This window comes from Scomber japonicus, chromosome 9 (genome assembly GCF_027409825.1).
Source record: "Scomber japonicus isolate fScoJap1 chromosome 9, fScoJap1.pri, whole genome shotgun sequence".
NCBI lineage: Eukaryota > Metazoa > Chordata > Actinopteri > Scombriformes > Scombridae > Scomber > Scomber japonicus.
The window spans coordinates 32,619,023-32,642,636 of record NC_070586.1 but is presented as its reverse complement, the minus strand read 5'-3'; the positions used below and the strand labels follow the sequence as shown (position 1 = coordinate 32,642,636).

The following is a 23,614-nucleotide window of genomic DNA, read 5'->3' as shown; positions in this document are numbered from 1 at the left end:
ATTCATCAGTGACTGAAGTAGACAGGGGGCTTAGGGAAAACTAACTGGGAGAGGTTTAAGGAATTGAGAGCTGGTTATCTGAACCAGATTAATGGTGATATTTTTATGGAAACATTTGATAATAAAATAATAAGCTACTTGAACAGCTGCTCTGAGATCTATCCCTGAAAGTAAAGGGAAAACAAAAAGGAAAGTAGCACCATGGTGAGACAATAACTATAAAGAGGCTGAAGGCAGAAGTATGGCATTTAAATGAAAAGGACTCACAATTTTCAACATATTTATTTAAAAAAAGCTCAGGCACTAATAAGGAGCAAGGCAGGTAAAAAGTTTTGTGACACACATGGGAATATGACTCCAGTGGGAGAAGTGTAGGGGATGATTAGAGAGGTGGGAGGTGACGGAAGAGAGTGGAGTTATCCTGTGTTAACAAATGGAAATAAAATAGCACTAAATAATAAAGAGAAAGCTGAATTATTGGTTAATACTTTTGTTAACACATTTGTGTACACATGTACACATTTCTATTATTTTGTCTGAGGGGTGAAGAGAAGGACGAAGGAAAGGGACTACAGGAGAGTTACAAAGAGTACTTGTTAAAGCTGGAATGACTGGTCCAAGAAAGGCTGAAACTTTTTATATTGTGTTAAAACATTTATGTACAGAAGGATTGAATACATTATTAATATTATATAATAAAATGTGGGAGGAAGAGAGAATACCAGCAAGTTGGAGTTGGCTTATTGTTCTATAAGGAAGCCATAAAATTATAGAACAATTACCGTAACATTGCACATAAGACTCATAGAATGAATGGTAAGTGAAAGATGAATGTATAATTTAGACAGCAGGGTGTCAAAGTGGATTTAGGAAAGGAAGGGAAACTTCAGTGTCATGTCTAGAGGATGAGGTCAAGAAGGCACAAGGGGGGATTTTTGATTAAGATGCCGTTAATGGGGATTAGAGGAATGGATATTTTGAACAACGACTCAGATAAAAGTTGGATCTGACATGTGCAGAAAATATGAGGTAGAAAGTGGGACACCCCAAGGCAGTGTGAAAAGTCCCCTACTGTTCTCTGTTTACGAGAAATTACATCTTTGGAAATTGTGTCACTAGATATGGGAAGATCATTACTTGAGGATGACGGTGCTTTGTGGAAAAAATTGAGAAATCTGGATCACGTCGTTAAAAAACAGCAAGATGGAATAAATCAGGTTGAAATGTGGGGGAAGAAATGGGGATTTCAATTGTCAGTTGAAAAAACAAAAGTAATGTTCTTTACGAGAAGGAGGATTTTCATTTGAAGCTGCGTGGAAATAATTTAGAAACAGTGGAGACATGTCAATTCTTAGGAGTCTGCTTTGACACCAGATTATCATGGAAAGGACAGTAAAAAATATTGTGGACACATGTCAAAAAAAGAAAAAGAAAAAGAAAAAGAAAAGGTAGAAACATGATTAGATGTCTGGTAGGATTGGATACACGCAAGAGTAATAAATGAAAGCACTGAGATCACATTTGTATGGGTTCCTGCCCACATAGGTATTACGGGAAATGAAAAAGTGGATCCAAACATAGACATCCATATCAAACTATCAAAATCAGAGGGAAACAGCATCAATAAGGAATGGCAACTGCAATGAGATCAGGAGATAAGAGGAAGACATTTACATCTTATTCAAAGTAGATTAGGCAGTGTGAGAAAGAGAGAAGAAACAGAAAAGAAGATAACAAGATTAAGAATAGATTAAGAATAGGACCACTTGACCAGGGACAATTTACAAAAGTATCGCGATATTCTTACACTAACCTCATACCTTCCTCGCGAGATTTCAATGTAGTATTTCTGGGAAAAGTTGAACAATGAGGACACTGTAGGAGTTAATTGACTCCAGAAGATGGCAGTAATGCAACAGTATGGATGCCAGCTGCCGTTAAACATCAAAGAAGAAGAAGAAGATAAACTGTCCCTCCTGTGCTGAGGGTGATGCTGAGGTGATGCAACCAGAGGAGGGGGCAGCAGAGAGGAGCTGACATCCGAGACCGATGCTGCCTGCTGCTGTCTCCGGTTGTGGGATTAACGATCCGTTTGCGACCCCTAATGAACATTCAGCGGACGTTTAACAAGCCGTCCGATTGAAAAATTAAGAGAACCGCAGGTATGGATACTTTCCCAGTTTACTACCTTTTTTGCCGGCTATGCTAACAGCGTTAGCTTAATGGTAGCAGCCTTAGCTTTGCCACAGCTGACTGACAGCTGAGCTTCGTTTAATGGCTGAAAATAAGCACACGAAGACACCCCGGGGTTAAGTTAACTACGCAGACTTACGTTATGAATCTTGTTTATTTTAATAGCCCCACAACTATGGTTTTAATCATGTAAACAGGTTTTAGTGTAGCTGTCGAGTTAGAAACATTCACCGGGCATCTGTAGTTTGAACCTTGTCAAAATAAGACGTTAAGGCGTCAGCTATATGTTAATGTTGTTAGTAAAACTGTGACGCTGCAGTTTATATTGTTATCGTGATACAAGACAAAGTATCGTCTCAGATTTTTGGTATTGTAATATCGTGATAAGGGGTTTTTAAAGGCTGTATTACAGGAAAGTGACATAATTTTCCTAATCTCACCAGACTCACTATTTACTTTTACCCACTTAGTCATTACATAAACATGAGTAATGATTATTCATCACTAATCTGGTTGTGTAAATATTTTGTGAAAGCACCAGTAGCCATCCTTACAGTATTATTGTAGTATTGATAATAAGGTAGTAGGTCAAAAGTATCATGATATTCAACTTAATCCATGCCTCCCAGCTCTGATTGTGACTACATACTAAAAGATATCTTGTTATTCTTTGTAGGGGGTTTGAAATTAAATATGTATTGTTGTTGGTTTGGCTCCAGTACTCATATGACTAACTGGATATTAATATTTTAAAATAATAATATTCGATCTTGGAATTGTTTACATTGGATAGTCTTGTTTGTAAGCTTAAAATATGTTTTTAATCAGGCTGTAATCTGCTGTATATACCATATTTTATAATTTATGTGTGTGACCGACTTTGCCACTCTTTCACCCTTTGGGACAAACTCTCGCCCTCTGGTGTTTTCATATTTTTGGCAAGAAGTTATTGAATGGATTGAAGGGTGTGCTCTTTTGTTTTGAAAGCGTTCAGCTAAACAGGAAATGAAATTGCTGCTTGCGTGACCTCACAGCTAACGAGCTAGCTCGGTTACCTCCCTGGTTTTAAGTTGCTATATGGTCTCTAACGTGATAGTAATGATGTTGAAATGCTCCATAGAGTGGGTTAGTTGTCGTTACCTTATTGTTTTTGTCAGTAAAGTATTAGTTCATGTATTTGAATGACACACTGTTCGTAGTAACGTTAGCTTTGATGCTACTATCGTAGGTGTAGCCGAGAACAATGTAGGTTTGCCTGGGAGGAGAGATGTTGCAGCCAGTGATGGGAGCTCCGGCTCTTATAGTGAGCCACATCATTTGGATCAGCTCATCAATGAGAACCGGTGTTGCAGTGTATTTGGTGACCCATCAGATACTGTGACCTGCAGGTTTAGAAGAAGTAGAGCTGGTACTTTAGTGAGGATACCAAGATATCAATCAGTAAAAAAAAGTAAAGTAAAAATCATGCTTTTAAAATGTGTTTGGTATAAAAACCTTAAACAATGCACCTTTTTATATATGTGTATTGAACATTATATTTATAATGTACTATCCAAAACACAAACCCTTCCAAACAAATCACACTCAAGCATGATGTGCCATACAATCAATTAAAAAATAAATTACAATGTGAGAAACAGCAGCATTCAACAGTTTTAGTTAGTCTGAACTGTCTGTCATCACATGTGATTGGTCACATGCACATACACATAAACAAAAGAAGAAGAAATCTGCTCGCAGGCGTGAGCTGGCTACCATCGTTGACCTAAAGGAGCTGCGTCATGGCGACTTGTTTGTGACCGACACGTCACTAGTTGCAGCGTGTACATGGTGCAAAATGAGTACAACAGCAAAGCAGCAGCCTGTGTGTATGTCTTACTAAATCCTCCCTCTCACTCTCTCACACCCACTTCATTTAAAAGCTTCATTTCTTGAAGGAGAAATGACCACAGATGTTTCTCAACTTTCCTGGAATAGCTTGGAAAGAGCAACATTTCACAGCCCACTCTTTAAATCGGTGTCCAGGAGATATGACTTATGAGCTATTCCCACTTGGCCCTGCTTGATCATCGCTTTGCTTTTATAAAAAATATTTTAGGGGGAAAAGTCTCCACTCATGGAAACTCTGCTGCTGTTTGCATGCTGCTCATACTGACCGTTAGAAGATCCCTTCATAATACATTTAAATGACAGGGCCAAAATCCACAGTCCTCCCTCTGTGCAAAAATGGACTTAAAAGTTGATTTGACGCTAATATGGAGCTTCCAATGAGTCAAATCCAGTAGATATGTTTCAACGTTAGTCTTTTTAGTGTCAAAGTCCCTCTTTTTGTTACTATACTTCCACCACAGCTCAACAGAGAAACACAAAGAGGGAATATGATGCTAAAAAGACTGTAAATGTGGCAGATATCCACTTGATATATGACTAACTCAAACTGCTGAAGCCTCATATAAACTTCACATCAACTTTTAAATGACTGTGTCCTCCATCCCTTGCATTGAAAGCACATTTGAAGGAGATCTTTTAATAGTCAGTATGAACAGGTCACTCTTCATATGGACATATGACTGTTGTTATACGACACTTGAAAGATTGTGAACCTCCTATCTAGTATCCAAAGAAGGTAAATAGTTCAGTTCATTTCTTTATCAGCATATTAGGCATGAAAGTACTGAAACTGATGTTTGTCATTTATACATCATAAAAAATAACTAGATTAATTGTATTCCGGTCTTGTATATTAACATTGTGGCATATTTTGGAAAATGAAATTCAAAGTCTGCTCTTACTCAGGCAGACCGGTGCCTGCCTATCCTTGTACACACAGTCACCCTTGTGAGGCTCACTTTTTTTTTTTTTTTTTTTTTTTTTTACTGGAGACGCCACCACAGGAAGCTGATGTTATGGCAAGGAAGTGCCTCCCCGCAGTTAAAGCATGAATAAGGAAGGAGAGCAGGGAAGGGGGTATTTATGAGTTCTTAGACCACTACCACCCCCTCCAACAATCCTCCTCCTCCGCTCCCTCCAGGCTTAACTCTGCCTTTTCGTCTTCTCGTGCTTTTTGTTCAGCTGCGTGTAAAGGAACAGTACACGCTCTTGTTCCTTCAGTCAAACTGCAGCTCTGTTTGATTTGAATTGGGACACGTGTTGCTGGTTTCAGGCACTTTATATGGATGAGTTACAGGGTGTTGTCATGTCTCGCACAAATAAATAATTTTGTTGACAACCCTCCATCTCTAATTGTTACATATGGGCCAAATTATTACATTTACTTGTGGTCAGTGATACTTTGTAGACTCAGAATAGAAGTTAACACTGAATGTCACTGATGGGCTCTGACCTTCTTTTCTGTCCTGTTTTATTAAAGTTTTATTAAAGTTTTATTTTTCTATATTTTAACATAAAAACTTTATGATGACATGAACATTCAACCCAATAATGTGGGGTCATCAGGAAAGTTGTTTTTTAATATTGGAAAACAGAAACCACATTGTATTGGTATTGTGGTATTGATTAATCACAGATGTGGAATAATCTCGTGTGAGAAGATAAACTTGTGTGTGTATATATATGTACATGTATATGAAAATGTATATGTGTGTCTATCTATATATCTCCTGCAGCAGATAGTGTAGACTACGAGCGGGAGGGTGAAAGAAAAAGGCCGACGCTGACTCTGCCCCATTTAGCAGCTCTGTTGGTCCCCGGCCTGCACTCCCATGTCTATTCAGACCCAATGAAAAGCTGCTGCGCTAGAGCTAGCAGCTCTCTGTTTTCAGACATCTGCTTTGACACACATTCAGCTATTCAGAAAGCTGGCTAGTTGTTGAGTGCACATGTCAGTACTTCAGGAAAACGCCCTGCACAGTTTAAACATGTGTGTTATGGATACGTGCACGCATACGCAAACACAAGGCTATACAGTGAAGTGAGACGAGGACGAGGAATCATAAGAAACAAGGGTGGTTACATTTTAAGTGTCAGAACTGAATGATTAATTTATTTATAAGTTGATCAGAAGGAACTTAATCTTCAACTATTTTGACAATGGATTAATACTGTCATGTTTCAGCTTGTCCGGTGTGAGGATTTGCTTCGGTTTCCTACAGTAATGTGAATGTCTTTGAGTTTTAGACTCCCAGAAAAAACAAGTGATTTAAAGATGTCACGTTGCATTGTAAGAAATTGTAATGAATGATGGAAGATGGCAGGAAGTGTGGGAGACAGTTTTAACAAAAGTCCTTGGCTGAATTTGAACGTGGGATGTTGCAGTTCATGGTCTTCTTAACCCTAAAGACAACATAGACCAAACTATTTGTGGATTAATAATGTAAATAACTGACTATATAATGATCTACATTGAAAATGATCATTAGTTGCAGCCTCACAGAGTTCTAAGAATAAGCCAGTTAAAGCACCAGCATGCTTGTTTTATCCCTGAAATTTCATGTGTATCTAGGGCTGCAACTAATTATTCTTTTCATTACTGGTTAAACTGCTGATTCATTACTCAATTTATGGATGAGTTCTGCTCTATTAAATGAAAAGTGCTTATTAAAATGTCCTAATGACCAAGATGACATCTTCGGATGTGTTGTTCCAACTCAGTCTCACAACAGTTTGTTAAATAGTCACAAAATGTAATCCATAGATTAGTCTACATGAACACAAATTTTCACGTTTTTTCGTAACACTCAGCATGACTTTTAAACTAATGTATTTCAGTTGGAAGTATTTAATGTTTGTATAAGGGGCAGTTTTTTTGCTGATGGATCATAAGATAGATAATTGGCAAAAAGTGGACTTTTCCACAGGAAGACTGTCCACCTCTCGTTTCTAACCATGAATGTCATGTTTTCAAACCACAAGTCAGGACATTTTCTTTGTGGTGGTCTTCATGTTGCTGTGACAATGAAAGTTGCCTCACTTGAAGGAAGTAACATTAGTAACTTTATCATTTAAAGTCATTTTTGTGGCTTAACCTAACCCAACCTTAACCACAGCATTGTCACATCATAAAACAGTCTTTTTTCACACTAGTTTTTAACAGTTTGAGTCTCGACTGACAGAAGAAAAAAAATCCAGGTATGAAAAGATATTACCAATTTAATTTAAATGTATTTTAAAGTTGGGGTTGGCGTCACGGAAAAAAAGTAAAATTCGTGTCCGTGTACACAAATCTATAGATAGAATTTCGTGACTGTTTCACAAACTGCCGTGAGACTCTGTTGTTTGTAGTACATTTCGAAACTTTTGTTTCGAAATGTACTTAAATGATAGTTGCTGATTAATTTCCTGACAAACCTCCTGTCACACACACAACGTCCCATCATCAGCTGGGGAAGTTACTAGCTTGGTGACATGATACATTACATATTTTGAGTTTACATTGATTCTTTGTACCCAAAAGTCTGTATTTGATAAAAAACAAACATTCATAGCAGGATTGTATAACTGGCTACGACAGATTGAAAGATGACAATTATTCTTAGCTTCAATGTGTAAATATTTAAAGGTATGTCTTAGTATAGTGTGGACAAGATGTAATGATACCCAAACACACATGAGAAACATGTTCTCAAAGGACAGACATTATCTTCTAAACACGGTGAGGACAAAGATGAGATCAGTATTTGTAACATGCTGCAGTACGCTGCTAATTATTCTATATAAGTGCAGTTTGTGGTGTACGTTCAGTCTTGCAGTATACTTTTGGTCTGTTTCAGTGACTAAAATCTACCTCTGCACCACAGGAGCCACAGAGCAGCACGGTCTCTCACATTATTTGCCTTGTCCTCCACATGAGACCACAGAGATTGTTTCTTTTGTTTGCATGCAGCCTTCTTGTAAACCCCCACACAGCTGTCCACAGCCTCATGGTATGTGACAACTATTTTGTGGCTGTGAAAGTTAACCGGTCATTTTCTGTAGTTGTTATTTGTAGTAAAGGTTTCATGTAGTGCAACTTTAATCTGCAAGTCCAGTCACACTACTCTTAACACTCTATAAAACTGTGTGTTTGTCCGTGTGAATAAAGTGTAGCCAAACACACAGGTCAGTGGTGGTCGAAGTCAACCTGAAAGAAATAATAAACCAGATAAAGATGGTCTTGGTCGAAATCCTTTGAAGACTGTGAGCTCAAAGTGGAAGATTTTGTGCAGGATGACAAGATTTGACGTAACACCTGTGTGTAGGAAACACAGCTGAAATCTATTAGAAAAGTATTTGTTTTTGACTAAAGCGCCATTTGTGGTTTAGTAGCAGGTTGTTTTGGACCATGTGGAAGACAGAAAGGAGAGAATATGCCCCTCACACGTGAGCAGATAAAAAAAAAAAAAAAAGAAGAAAAGAGCAGAGATTCAAACTGTTTGTTCTCTAGTAAATTGCTCAGCCTCTTCTCACAGCGTTCTATTTAAAGCCTGATTCGCCACTGATATTTGATTATTTTTATTCCCAACAAACTTCTCCTCAGGAAAACAACAGACCGCTCACTGACTCACAGATTGATTGTGAAGGAGTTTCCTGTGTACAATAACTCACTTGAGCTCACTATTTCCTTTAAGAGCCTTTGTGCGAGAAGACATCCAAGTCTTTGCTAAAGTACTTACTCTTTGTCTCCAGCTGTGTCCCCAATCACTTTCTTTTGCTATCGTGGCATCAAGTCAGGATCTCCTCAGACCTCGACACAAGCTGTGAACAATACTTAGGAAAAGCTTCTGGTGTTTTTTATACAAAGTATTATTATTTCGTTACAGCCGGTATTAACAGATTATTCTAGAAACTGCCACGGAGAACTCCAACTTAGTTACAGGTGCCTCCACGTGTATCATCTGTTACTAATTCAACACACAATACCAATCAAAGTGTGTTTAAGAATTTTTCCCTCGTTAAAACGGTTATTAGGATTCATTTCTGGCCTGTGAGGTAGTTTAAACAGAGCGGTGTTGATTGTGAGCTGGTAGGAGTTCATCTTGCACAAACAGGGCACGAGATGATTTCCTGGCGGTGAAAGATGAATTGCAGTGCATCACACTGGTTGCCCGGTAACAGACCAACAGACTCACATTTTTTTTTTACCTCGCAAAAATATGACGAGCAGTTGTGCCGGTTTGAACTCTGTCTTTGATCCGAGGAGGAATCTCGTTCCCTATTTTGGCTCTGCTTCTACTCGACGTTGGAAAAAGCCCTTTTTTGCCTATCTTGGTCTGTGCTTAGACCACATTCTTTTCACAATATAAATACATACTGACAGGAGAAACCACCCACACAGATTAAACTAAATCTCTATCAGTGTCAACGGTGCCTCAGCTGACAGCCAAGTGAAACCTCAAGAGCTGTGAGGAAACTCTGACCGGCCATCTAGTGGAGGTTTTGGAAGTCAAAATTTACTCTATATTCCTAAATTAGAGGTTTTTCTTGCAGAGATCAGGAGCAAAAGCTGCTTTCAAAGCCACTACTAACTAAACACCAACGATCTAGATTAAACATCACATCATAGAGTCAGACTAGAGGGAAGAAATGCTTTCAGTTTTCTACATGTGCTCAGCTCTTTTAATGTTTTCTCCTGTTTAGGGAATCGCCTCCGTGGAAAGAATTCCTCTTCCATGGAAAACTGGAGCTATCACTCTGCCGCGCTGACATACGTTACCTTTTCTCCCTCCCTTCTTCTGTGCACAGATTGAGCTGTAAATGTATCGGCCTCAGAAAGCTCAGTATGAAGAAGTCGGTCCGGCCAGCGGTGAGTAAGGTGAGCGGGGATCGCGTGAAGTCAGAGGTCACGGCCAACTCTGGCACCGGAAAGCCCACAGCCAAGACCAACAGCACGGCACCGCTGTCTAAGGTAAGACTCATCATGTGATGTGAGGCTGGTACAAATCTCTTTTTTTGGTATGCTGGTGAAGCTTGAGTGAGTAAATGTTTTTAATGTTTGTGCTTTCAGGTGAAAAGTAATGATGATCTTTTAGCAGCCATGGCCGGAGGGAATCCTGCATCAAGTAATGCTGTCACCAAAACCAAGAGGACTGCCTCTATCGGGACTAACGCTAGCACCCTAGACAGCAAACCAAAGACAACATCAGGTATTCCTAAAGATGCTACGCCTGGTTATTAATCTTATCTTTTGTGATGTAGTTTTTCTAGAACTGTAAGGATTGCTTTTCTCTTGTCTGTTATAAGGTACTTCAAACAAGCGTACGACATCCTCGACTTCAAAGGAGCCAAATGCGTCAAGAGACCGTCTACGAACATCCAGGACGTCAGCCAATAAGAAGCAGTCGGTTTCAGGTGCTGCAGCAGGAGATGTCGCCTCAGGGAAGCGCTCTCGCAACCAGGTCCCGGCAGAGTCCGAAGGGCGTATGAGCAAATCGAAATCAGATGGCCAGATCAGCGATAAGGTGGCTCTGGAGGCCAAAGTTAAAGACCTGTTGGGTTTGGCTAAGAGCAAAGATGTGGAGATCCTGCACCTTCGTAGCGAGCTGAGAGATATGCGGGCTCAGCTGGGCTTGGGAGGGAAGGATGAGCCGCCACAAGAGGAAGCCGGGGAGGAGGAGAAGCCGCAGGTTTCGGCCATCACAGCAGCCGATGTGGAGTCCACTCTGCTTCTCTTACAAGAGCAGAACCAGGCCATCAGAGAGGAGCTCAACCTGCTGAAGAGCGAGAACCGTATGTTGAAAGACCGGCTCAATGCGCTGGGCTTCTCTCTTGAGCAGAGGCTGGATGCTTCGGACAAGCTGTTCAACTACGCCTCCCTGAGCCCAGACCTGGCAGCGAGCAGCGGGCAGAGCGACGGCGGAGGCACGGGTACGTTGACCTCCTCAGTAGAAGGCTCTGCCCCCGGCTCATTGGAAGATCTGCTCACAGGACATCAGCACGGAGGCTCAGCGGACAACCTCGACAGCGAATCCAGCGAAGTCTACCAGGCTGTCACCTCCAGCGATGACGCCCTGGACGCCCCCTCCGGAGCCTCCTCGTCATCCGAGTCGGAGTGCGCTCCCAGCAGAGATCGCTCGAGGAGGGGCAGCAGCGGCAATGCCAGCGAGGTGTCGGTGGCCTGTCTGACGGAGCGCATCCATCAGATGGAGGAGAACCAGCACAGCACCGCCGAGGAGCTCCAGGCCACGCTGCAGGAGCTGGCCGACCTGCAGCAAATCACCCAGGAGCTGAACGGGGAGAACGAGCGGCTCGGCGAGGAGAAGGTCATCCTCATGGACTCTCTGTGCCAGCAGAGCGACAAGCTGGAGCTGTACGGCCGACAGATCGAATACCTGCGCTCTCTGTTGGATGAGCATCACCTATCATACGTGCTAGAAGAGGACATCAAGAGCGGCCGCTACATGGAGCTGGAGCAGCGCTACGGAGACCTGGCAGATAACGCCCGCTTCGAGAGGGAGCAGCTGCTGGGGGTGCAACAGCACCTGTCCAACACGCTGAAGATGGCCGAACAGGACAACGCAGAGGCCCAGGAGATGATCGGAGCACTGAAGGAAAGGAACCACCAAATAGAGCGCATCCTGGAATCAGAGAGGCAGGATCGGGGGGCCATGGCAGCCGCACTAGAGGAGTATAAAGCGGCAGTGAGCAGCGACCAAGCAGAGCTGAGCCGCTGCAGAGGCCAGCTGGACCAAGAGAGGCAGAGGGTCGCCGAGCTGTACTCTCTCCACACGGCGGGGGACAAAAATGACATCTGCCAGCTGCTGGAAAGTGCTCGGCTGGGGAAGGAGGAGGCTGAAGCCAAAGCTGCGAAGATGCAGAAGGAGCTGGAACAAGCCTGCAGCGAACTCTCCCGGCTGCAGGACACTTTCAGTAAGGTTAGTTGCAGCTGGACATTAGGGTCTTCTATTATTTCATGAAGCCATAAGATGATAAATGAAAGTGTCCAGCATGAGAATGCAATCCTAAATCTCAAGGACTTTCAAACATATACAAATCAGCCTTGTATATATTCCTGAGTAGCTGAATGGTATTCATGAAGCTTGTAAAAGCATTATCTTTTTTTTTTTTTAAAGCCAAAATTGAACTAGAATTGTAGTTTCAGTTCTCCAGAGTCTACTTCCACACTTACCAGCAGGGAATAACTGTGCAGGTGTGTAGTACAGTTACACACATGCTAATACGTAATTAATTTCAATAAATTCCAATATGACACTGCTGAAGCTTTGTTGCACATTACTCAGCTAATTACATTATGGCTTGTTAGAAATTAAATGAAGGATGCCCCTCTTCCTCTGTGTGTGTGTCTGTGTGTGTGTGTCTGTGTGTGTGTGTCTGTGTCTGTGTCTGTGTGTGTAGCTGGACAGGGAATACAGAGACTTCCAGGAACAGGTGCAGCAGCAGATGTCCAAGCAGGAGTGCGCCCTGGAGAAGCAGCGAGCGGAGCTGCAGGAAAAGGAGACGGAGATCGTCGACATGAAGGAAACCATATTTGAGCTGGAGGATGAGGTGGAGCAACACAGAGCCCTCAAACTGCACGACAATCTCATCATCACAGACCTCGAGAGTAAGCAGGGCCGGATACACCCTCTGTAGCTTGATTCGGTGAAAGTTCATGTGTCAGAATGCGTACTCAAGGAACCAGTGATTATTGAAACCAAATCCAACATGTAGTTCACTGGTTAATCAAGAGTTTCTCATGTTCTGTGTTTTTAAAAGTTTAATCTCCTGCAAAACTTTCCTCCAGCTGGCAGTTTTCAAACTTGCATTAGTAAGACAGCGTGGTGCATGAATGCATGTTGACATTAATAGTAGCAACATTTATCTTACTTCCTATCTCAGACTCTGTGAAGAAGCTGCAAGACCAGAAGCATGATATGGAGAGAGAGATTAAGATTCTCCACCGCAGACTGAGGGTAAGTGAGTGTTCAGACAGCAATCTGCCCTGTGTAAGACAAGAAAATGAACACATGTGGTTGCATGTGTGTGTGTGTAGGCATTTTATCCGATGCCAAGACACTTCACAGCGGTTTATAATACTCGATAAACATTGTACAAATTTTACAACCCTGGTACGACGATGCCAGCAGTTGTTTTTTCCTCAGGTCTGTGGAGGCCCTGCTGGGTTGCAATCTGGCAAAAGTAGAACCAGGTTGAACGTTTGTGCCAGAGCTCTCTATGCTTGGTGCTATCTGATGACCAACTGACTGGCTCAAAGGGTATTTGTATAAAATACAGATTAGATATAGATAAGAATTATTTACAAAGATTCATAAGTTACTGGATTTACAGAGAGAATGTATTATAATGGTAATAATAAACTGTATTTATGTAGTACTTTTTAAAAAAAGTAAAACTAGACAAGTCAGATAAGAAAGCATAGATAAAATGAAAATATATCAAATATTTCTTAAAGTGTATACAAAGAGAAAAGTTTTAGAAGATATTTAAAAGAAAAAAGTGAATTAGTAGGTCAGTAGTCAGTAGGCAGAGAGTTCTAATAGCAAATGCTCAATCACCCTCACTCACCAACTGTGACCTGGTAGTAACCAGCAGGGCTCCATCTTAAAGGTAGAGTCAGTGATTCTGGAGAAGGCTTGTTCAATACACTTTTTTAAAATCAAATTCAGCGTATATTTCCTCACAGTCTGCTAGCTGTTTGCTCTGTGTGCTGGAAATAACACAGTGTTGATACACAGCACAGACTGTAAATGGGAAACGAATAAAGTGACTTGGACAGAGCCACACAACCCTATTCCAACCAATCAGCAGGGGGCGTTTGTGTTTGGGCACAGGACAGGGGGAAGCAGCTGTCTGCGTTAGGGCGAGACAGTCTCTCTTCTCCAGCACTAGCTAAATGGTGGAAGAGGGAGGCCGTGGCCAATTTACATAGAAAATATTTTCTTACAGAACAGATATGCTTCCATTTTAATAAATATATAAATCCACACTGAATCTGAGACAGTCTAATAGTCTAACCCTATTGTATGAGCAATCGTCATCAAATTTGGCACATACCATATCTGGACCAAACCAGGAAAAAGCACTGGATTCTTGATATTCCATGCAGTCTTGAAATGATATATTTTTAAAACTGTCTTGAAGTTCAATTTTATATAAATGCTCATAAATCAAAATTGGCTTAAGGTATTGTAATCGTCTTTGTGCTGGTGTTTAGATGCTAGGTCCAAGTTTTGCTGTGCAGTACTGGCACATACTTCCACTAGAGGGCACCACTAATGCAAATAGTTTACATCTCATAATTGGCTGCATATATTCGTGATGACACTGTTGATGCAAAATGTTTGGTAATGATTGATCAAAGTGAATGAATTTCTAGGCATAAATCACCTGGTTGCCTAGAGAACTGAATTTTGTTTCAGCACGTCCACTGACTCTTAACAAAAGTTTGCCTCAATTCTGAAGTCTGTCACTCTATATTTTCAAAATATGCTAAATCAGTTAGCATCTATAGCTTCTAAAATCTCTGTGATGAAGCCATTGTACACTTCCTGCCCAGCACTGAACAGCAGACAGATAAAGGTTGTGACCAGCTGGTGAACATAATGGAGCATTTAGTGACTAAAGAGACACATACTTCACTCAGGAGATGGAGACTAAAAACACAACGACAAGAGGAGTAAATATTGAGCTCATAGAAACACAACCCTAAATGAATGCTTATTTTGCTCTATGTCACGTTCACCACGTCAACTTTATGTGGCAACAATATGTCATATGTGTTTACAGCTTGTTCCACTGCCCCCCAGAGGCCACAGAAATGCTTTAATAGTGCTTTAATGATCTAATATATCATTCAGACTAACTGGGTTGTGTGTTTGTGTGTGTGTGCACGTGCACAGGAGGAGTCGATGGAGTGGCGTCAGTTCCAGGCTGATCTGCAGACAGCTGTTGTCATTGCTAATGACATCAAGTCGGAAGCACAGGAGGAGATTGGAGATCTGCGGCGCCGGCTGCAGGAAGCTCAGGAGAAGAACGAGAAGCTGAGCAAAGAGCTGGACGAGGTCAAGAGCCGCAAGTAAGACCCTCAGAGAGAAGAGCGCTGGAAGAGCTCAAGCAATCAGGCTGACATCGTCTGTCTCGTGTTTCTAAACAAAAATGCTAATTTGGGTCTTATTTTCAGCAACAAGGTTTGCATTCATATGTCTTTGACCAATCCCACGGTTGAAAGATGGCAGACAAAATGATGAGTAATGCTTCTGCAAATGCTGTTTCACCATAATTGTCAATTCTGCAAGATATGAAATTCTGTATATCCATCAACCATACTGTGGAGTATTATCATAGTATGGTAATATAAAGTATACTTCAAAGTGAACTGGAGAGTAGTGGAGTAGTAGTATACTGCACATACTGAGAAGAGTACTGTGTGTTCCCCAGGCAGGATGAGGAGAGAGGCAGAGTGTATAACTACATGAACGCAGTAGAGAGAGACCTGGCTGCACTCAGACAGGGGATGGGTCTCAGCCGGCGGTCCTCCACCTCCTCAGAGCCCTCACCCACCGTCAAAACCCTCATCAAGAGCTTCGACAGCGCCTCACAAGGTACCATGCTTTGCTTTTCTCATCTATACACTTTCACTTTTGTACTTTTTCTGTTTTGTAATAGTTAAAGCTCCTGATGTAGTTCATTTCATCAGCTCTATGTGACTAACTGCTCCCTTATTACTCTTAAATTAGGCCCACCTACCAACGGTGCCGCTGTGACCCCTCCAACAGCTTCGGCCGCCCCACTACCACGAACCCCCCTAAGCCCCAGTCCTATGAAGACGCCCCCAGCAGCTGCTGTTTCACCCATACAGGTACAGGAGAGGTGCCTTAGCTAAATAGGGTGTTAAAATATTTTGACAAGAATAAATTAAGGACATGTCATGCTTGTCAGGATTCGTTGAATATATCAAACTAAAGACAGTTACGTTTTCCCATATTGGGGCAACAGCTGGGTGATGTTTTTAAAGTTCATCTGTGATATTTACACAGGCATAAAAACCCATTATCAGTCACACATTCTGCCTCGTTAGAGCTCTAAATCTGATGGCCTCTATTATAATTTCCAAAGCGTGTCAATGGTACACTGGTGAGAGGCAATAAAGAAGGGAGGAAAAAGCCTCGGATCAGCACCTACTCCTCCTGACTGCAACACATTTCAAGCTTCCTCCTCAGGCAGCATCAGGAGGTTTTTCTGCTGACATATATAGAGAAATATAGAGAAACGAGAAAAGTGTCATAACATAAAACCTTCAAAACAAAACGGCACTACTAAAAAAAGACGATTCAACATGTGATCCTGTCACATAATGACAGATTTAACCCAAAATAGTTTTCTCAGATCTGTCTTTTCTCTCTTCTTCAAAATGTTGAATGTATTTAGAGTGCATTATCTAAAATGTTCTCACTTTTCTTCATTCAACAACTTTTCCCCTTTTTTCCCTGAGAGTATAATTTAAAGCCTTTCTACTCACATGATCTGTAATGCAGAAATCTGTTGTTTTTTTAGAGACACTCCATAAGTGGATCCATGTCAGCATCCAAGCCGCTCTCCTCTCTGAGCGACAAGAGGCCGAGCTACACAGACATCACCATACCAGGTATTTAAATACTTCATATTAATAATAAATCATTTGAGTTTCTTGTATTCAGCACTCAAAAAAATGAGGTATAAATATATAAAGGGTTTCTCTCTCCCTTACATTTCAATAAGTGTTCATAGTGTTAAATGGGAAAAGATGGCCTCCTCTCTCATGAGAAACAAAGGGACAGTAGTCTCCCAGAGGCCTGGCGTCGGGAGTCAGCAGGTTTACTGTACGTTAATCAAAACACTCGAGAGGATGATAAGAGGCACATAATGAGCCACCGCATGCTGCAGAGTTTCCTTCAGTTCACTCTCATCAGTAATGAGTTCAAGTGTTTCATGTGAACGTGCGTACTTGGCCGTAGCCTCCGATGTTGGGTTTATTTTCCTCCTGATTTATTGTTTTCTTTCGGAGAGAGTCGGCCTCCACTCGTCACTATTCCCTGAACTCAGAGGGACTGGAATGCGTCTCTTTATTGACCCTGTTACATCTCATTTCAGAGGAAGTCGCTTATAGAAACACTCCTGCTGTGTGTGTGTGTGATGTAAATGCTGTGTGTATTTACAGCCGAGCACCTTCTCCGGGGAGGCTCGTCCAGCCGTCCCCCCTCTGCCCTCCAGAGGGTCTCCAATATGGACTCCACTAAAACAATATCAGGTTAGAGATGAATTTGAGCTCTAAAAATGAACCCAATCACCGGTTTTGGTTTCCCTAAAAATTAAGACTTTATTAATCTGCTGTTTCCTGCTGAGCAGTGTCCCGCCGGAGCAGCGAGGAGATAAAGAGGGACATGTCTGCTCAGGACGGGGCTTCCTCATCCTCCCTGATGGCTATGAGTGCCGCCTCATCTCCGCTTTCCCTGTCCTCCTCCTCCCCTACCGCCTCCATCACCCCCACAGCACGCAGCCGCCTAAGGTACCACCTGACTCACCTGTATGCTGTGTCTTTTGATGATTTTAATCTATCCATTACCTCTATTACATCCCCTCTTCTAAATCTTCTAAAACTGTGGGAGAGTGTTTGCTCACATATCTTTTCTGTATGTGTTAAAGAGAAGAGAGGAAGGATCCGCTGTCTGCACTGGCCAGAGAGTACGGAGGCTCCAAGAGAAACGCTCTGCTGAAGTGGTGCCAGAAGAAGACTGAGGGTTACCAGGTATGTTATGTTATGGTGGTAGTCATAGGGAAGTACCAGCATCAGCTGATCCCACATGATCTCTAGTGCCTGTTAGCATCATTTCAAATAGAAGAGGCATATGACAAAAAAAGAGAAAGGTCATTTGTTCCTTCATGGCAGGCAGTGGATTTGCTTGTGATGTTATAAATTAGATGATATAAATATGTATTTTGTGGCTTGTGGCCAGTTCCCATCAAAATTGACAAAAACAGTTGATGTTTTTTCTTCCTTTTTTTTCTTATTATTAAAGGCACTGATAACTAAAGAAAACAGTCTTTGGAAAAGCCACTACAACAGTCAGCAGCACAGACGGAGACCAAGCAATTATTCATTTAGCACTACATGTTTGTCATGTTTGGGTGTTTAAATTAATAACATGGACAAAACATGCACTTCTCATTCTAAACTTCTAACTTTTTGTGAGTCTGATTCACCAAAACACTCTTAACTGCACAAACTTGTCATAAATCACTTGTTTCAACTTGATGAACAGCATCTGATTATGAATAATAAATTGAGGCAAAATGTCACTGTAATAACAATAGTAACAGTAACAGTGTTAGTAGACTTGGCTGTATTAGGGGACCTGTGGAAGCAGAGTAGAGGTTTCTGGAGCAGCTTCCCCCATTTTCAAGGTGCATGGAAAAAGTCAAAAAGTCTTTTTTAGGAGACCTGAAATAATGAGGAAATTTTACTCCAGCTGCTTGATGTGTCATTAGAGCAGCACTGTACTGTGACGGTGATAAAGATAGTTTGACATGTGTATTAAAACATCTGTGAATTACATGGAAGTCAGTCAAAAGGATGGGAGATGCTGTAGGTGGTATAACAGATGTTAACAAGTTATTCTTTCATGAGGCTGTTTGAACCTGTTGAAATGAAATGGAGGTGTGTCTGTTCCAGTTGAGTGTTGATGCTGTTGTTATTGAACATGTATGTTGTCACGGTGCTGCTTTTCACTCTATTTGCTGTCTAAACATGTGCAGTGATCCGATAAACGTCCTCAGAAACGACTTAAATGATAATAAACAGGCGTGTCTAGAGTCCCTCACCGTATCGAGCTGATGTTTGCTCCTTTTTAAGTTGATGTCGGCGATGGTTGCCATGGCACCTGAGGTCCTCTTCAGGAAGTGTGCAACATTTAACACATCCTGTGAGTTAGTAGCCTGACAAAAACATGATGCGCTATCTAGACAAAAGTTATGACTCTGATGAGACTTAAGCATCGAGTTACATTGAACCTTAGCAGTTGTTTGCAGTTAACATTACAAGTAAGGACCCATTTTCACCTTAGACATGATGGATTTGACTGTAAAGTGCAGTAGATTGTTTGATTTCAAAGGTCAGGTGAGAGTTGATAGTGGAGGAGATGATAAATCGGATATGGGTGAGTAATGTTGAAACTTCACATAAAACTGCAGGACTGTCATCAGATCGAGCTGCTAAATCATTCGAAATAGTTTCATGAATTTATTGTGACCATAATGTTGTTGGAAGTCCTGTTGAAAACCGTGCAGTGGCTGGCAGTGACATTCATGACTCCGGATAAAATGTGGCACCCTGTGAAGTTTCGGATCAGGCCCAGAAATTGGTTTTCCATCGATTTTTATATCCCGGACTGTAAATGTTGTGTCAAATCAAATGTGAGCGTAAATTATTTGTGGCTGTGTTTTTCAGAACATTGATATCACTAACTTCAGCAGCAGCTGGAACGACGGCCTGGCATTCTGCGCCGTGCTCCACACCTACCTGCCTGCCCACATCCCCTACCAGGAGCTCACCAGCCAGGACAAGGCAAGTATACAGATCAGAGGAGGAGCGCACATTTTAAACCAGCAGACTCTTTGTGTGTGTTGAACTTGCAGCACTATTTCACTGTGTGTGACTTTGACTCTCTTCTTTTCCTCAGAGGAGAAACTTCACTTTAGCTTTCCAGGCAGCAGAGAGCGTAGGGATCAAATGCACTTTGGTAAGCTTTACAAATGACTTTTCCAAATAAGAATAAAAACTAAAACAGTGCAATGAAGAGATATGGTGGAAACCCAGGTGCAACTGTCAGTCACATGTGAAATGCCAAAATCAATTTTTCCCTTCAAGAGATGATTTTTGACTCTCATATTTCAACCCTACACACACTTTTTGATGCTAAAATGAATTTTGCCTCCAAGTGTGCAAGCCTGAAATACTTGATACAGTTGTGTGCATGTATCATAGTTGACATTTTTTTAAATCAGTGCCTCTAATCACATACAAAAATATAGACTTAGTCATGTTTTTTTAAGATAAATATTCATTTCATCCTGTGACACAGCTCATTCTAATCCTTAACCAAACATGAACTTCATGTTCTGCATTCAAACGGCAAGTCTACCGTTCCGCTTTCAACCTTCTAAACCTCACTGACCTGCCGCTGTCAGAAATGTACAAAAATGACAGAATTTTGGAATGAAGTAATATCAGAGAATATTTTCAGTTGATGGAATGGTTCGGAGTCTGACCTTCTTCATAAAGAAATGTACAGAATTCACTCGTGAGCTTCAAGGGTCTTTATAAATGTTGGAAGTAGATGTTTGACAAAAAATTCTTAACTCAACATCCACTTATTAGATTCCCCTCCATCTTGTGGCCTTCATGAACAGACAGTTACCTCAGTTGTTATGGAGAAAGTTTCCACATATGCTCACCTAATTAATGAAGAATGATCTTGTTAAATTAAGTGAAATCATGGTAAGATTTGTCTAAAATATGTGTTTTTCTTGGTGAGACATAAATCTTGAGTTTATTAGTATTCCCTCTGTTAACATGTCTTTCTCTGTTGCAGGATATTAATGAGATGGTGCACACAGAGCGGCCGGACTGGCAGAACGTCATGACTTACGTCACAGCCATCTACAAGTACTTTGAGACCTGACTTCACCGCCTCGCCCATCCCGCTCCTGCAGCACAATCAGAGCCACACCAGCCAGGCCCCCACACCCCACCCCTGAGCAACCTTTCAACTGTTATACCTCACTGACACCTCCACACACCCCCACATCGAAAACCACAGCGATACCCGGTCACGCTGCATGTAAAGACACTTCGGCCACAGATGCCGCTTTCCTCAGTATTTAGACACACTAAACGCAGAGAGCAGAACCTCACTGGACCCACACACAGCTACTCCATCCAATCCCAGTGCAGTGTGAGAAGCGCTTTGTGTATTGTTGTCGTCCAAGGGCTTGCCTGTTTGTCTGCTGTTACACTAGTAAAGCTATGAGAAGTAACTAGTGAGAGCGTCCGAAGGAGCAGCAGCATGGAAAAGAAACCAAGTCTCAGTGCCTTCTATCTGGCTTTTCTTTCAAAAAACAAAACAAAAACCTTATTCCTCCACACTTCGCTCAGTGTCTAGGATGTTGTAGTCTAATTTTAAGGGGAATTCCATCAAATCTGACTTCCAGCAAGCCTCAAGAGGAGACATTTTCATACATAGCCACAGTGTTTTTTCTCTCTCGTTTGATTGTAAATATTTTTTTGGAAAAAAAATCTGCTTCTGTGCAATTACAAACCAAACGGCAGTGATGTTGGAATTCCCCCTGAAGCAACCCCGAAAATTCCCTCTTCTGTTTTTTTGAATGGAGCTCAGACAGACGCAGCCTTTTTTTTTTTTTTTTTTTTTTGCACCAAGTCTTCCAGACATTACAGTACGATACAGATGCCTCTCTTTTAACGGATCAAGTGCCTGTGTGAGTTTCGATGCAGGAGACCAGGAGATGAGCGCTCTCTGAAGGGCCAGCGCTCCTCACAGGCAGTGTCTTTTCACTACAGTTTCATGAAGCTGAAGATTAGAAGAGTTGCCAAATATGTTGCGGAGCCTTTTTGGATTTGTTGAACAGTGACTGTTTGCTCTTCAAGCACAGAAATATGCTATGTTGTACAACACTACTACACGTTTTGTTAAGCAGCACTAACACACTCTTTATGATGGTTTATTTTTTTTGCACCTGTAGATCCTTGAAGGAGGACTAATAATAACTTCTGTGTGGAATTTAATGCTAAACTTACAACTGTATAATGTGTGTTTGCATTTTATAGGCTTGCATTTGCCATGTTGTGCTTAGACGTCTTTCAATAGGCACATAAAGCACACAGCATCAGTTCATCATAAGCAAAATATGAGTGAGTAGAATGTAGTCTTTTTGATTTTAATAGTGTTTTTGATTGACAAGATAAATCCTGTTAAGATTAGACAGTCTTAAACTTTATCAGCCTGCGGGTCTAATTAGTAGAATAGTCTCTCACCTAGGGACTTCATTTTAGGCAAATGTGCTCTAGTTTTTGGAAACTAGCAAAGACAGATTCAAGCTGAAGGTGACAACACACTTTTGTAAGCCAATGTAGTGTCAGTAAAAAAATGGTTTGACATTTTGGGAAATATGCTTTGTTCACTTTCTTGTATAGTTAAATGAGAAGATTGATATCACTCAAAGTCTGCACTGCAAATATGAAGCTACAGCTAGCAGGCTCTTAGCTTAGCATAAAGACAGAAAAGGCGGGAAAAGCTAGCCTAGCTTTGTCAAAAGGTAACAAAAATTGCCTAGCAGCACCTCTAAAGCTAGCTAATTATTCACCGGTTATATCTTGTCATGTAAAAAAAGTTGCCAAGTACACAGGACTTTAGGAGCAGGACTGTTTTTTGGCTGGGAGCAGTAACTTCCTGGAGTCTCTGCTTGTTGCCTGGCAACTGCTCCTAACATGTCTTATTCACACTTTGATTTTTGTACAGAAAACGTGTTAATCAGTGAGCTCTACAGATGCTAGTAAGCAGACTTTAAGACAGAGCAGGGCTAACCGGTTCCCCTTTTTGCTACTCTTTATGCTAAGCTACGCTAATAATAGTCTGCTGGCTCTAGCTTCACATTTATTCTACAGACTGAGTAATCTCATTATTCTCGCCTAACTCTTACCAACAAAGCAAATAAGGGTTTCTCCCAAAATATCAAACTATTCCTCAAACATTAGCAAACGTGACTTGAGAATGAATCGTGCCATTGACTTGATAGTGTGGTAACTGATGCTGTGTAAAAATTAATCGTTTTTCAACTTTCTACTATGACTAAAACTGACTTTAGAGATACTGTGTAACACATTTAACTAGTCATAAGTCATCCTGTCAGCACACCGTCTGACTGCCGTGTGATAACTGTGCCTCAGCATACCAGTATCACTGTATTCATTTGCATGGTTTCCGATCATTGTAGTGAGATCGTTGCTTTATGTGCGTGTGTGAAGTGTACATGAATTTATTACACACACGTAGCTGCACTGACATCAGCCCCCCCCCCCACATACTCCACACACTAATTTCCTGCCTTAACAGTGTAGCTTCTGAGAGTTGAAACTGTGACATTTTCTAATAGCAGTTTTCTTTCCTCACCGAGCATGTGAGTCGCAGCGTGGAAACAGTTTCTATAACAAGCTCCTTCTTGTTGGCGCCTCTTGAGGAGGACTAGCCTAATAATAATGGTCATTTAGAAGGTTGAATTCCTGTCATGTGTCTGGTGAAGGCGACTACTATCTCTTTCGATTCAGATCAGATGAAGCCGCCAGAAAACACACCCGTTCGTCTGGATTTAGAAGCACATCCTGTCATACTGTTTGAGCCACATCGCCACAATCTGTATAGCTGCATCAGACATTCAGCGACTTTTCAAGTTCGCGCAAGAGCCTGCAACAATGACA

The 23,614-nt window shown here is 41.4% G+C and overlaps 1 protein-coding gene across 1 annotated transcript; it reads left to right on the top strand.

Moving 5' to 3' along the window:
• Positions 1-1,987: 1,987 nt before the first annotated feature.
• On the top strand, positions 1,988-19,750 carry specc1la (sperm antigen with calponin homology and coiled-coil domains 1-like a). Its single transcript, XM_053325589.1, has 14 exons — positions 1,988-2,162; positions 9,874-10,036; positions 10,136-10,274; positions 10,372-12,002; positions 12,484-12,691; positions 12,967-13,040; positions 14,988-15,163; positions 15,526-15,689; positions 15,825-15,946; positions 16,642-16,732; positions 17,285-17,374; positions 17,473-17,632; positions 17,770-17,872; positions 19,571-19,750. The coding sequence occupies exons 2-14, from the start codon at positions 9,911-9,913 to the stop codon at positions 19,748-19,750; spliced, it is 3,264 nt and encodes a 1,087-aa protein (XP_053181564.1). The 5' UTR covers positions 1,988-2,162; positions 9,874-9,910.
• Positions 19,751-23,614: the final 3,864 nt, after the last annotated feature.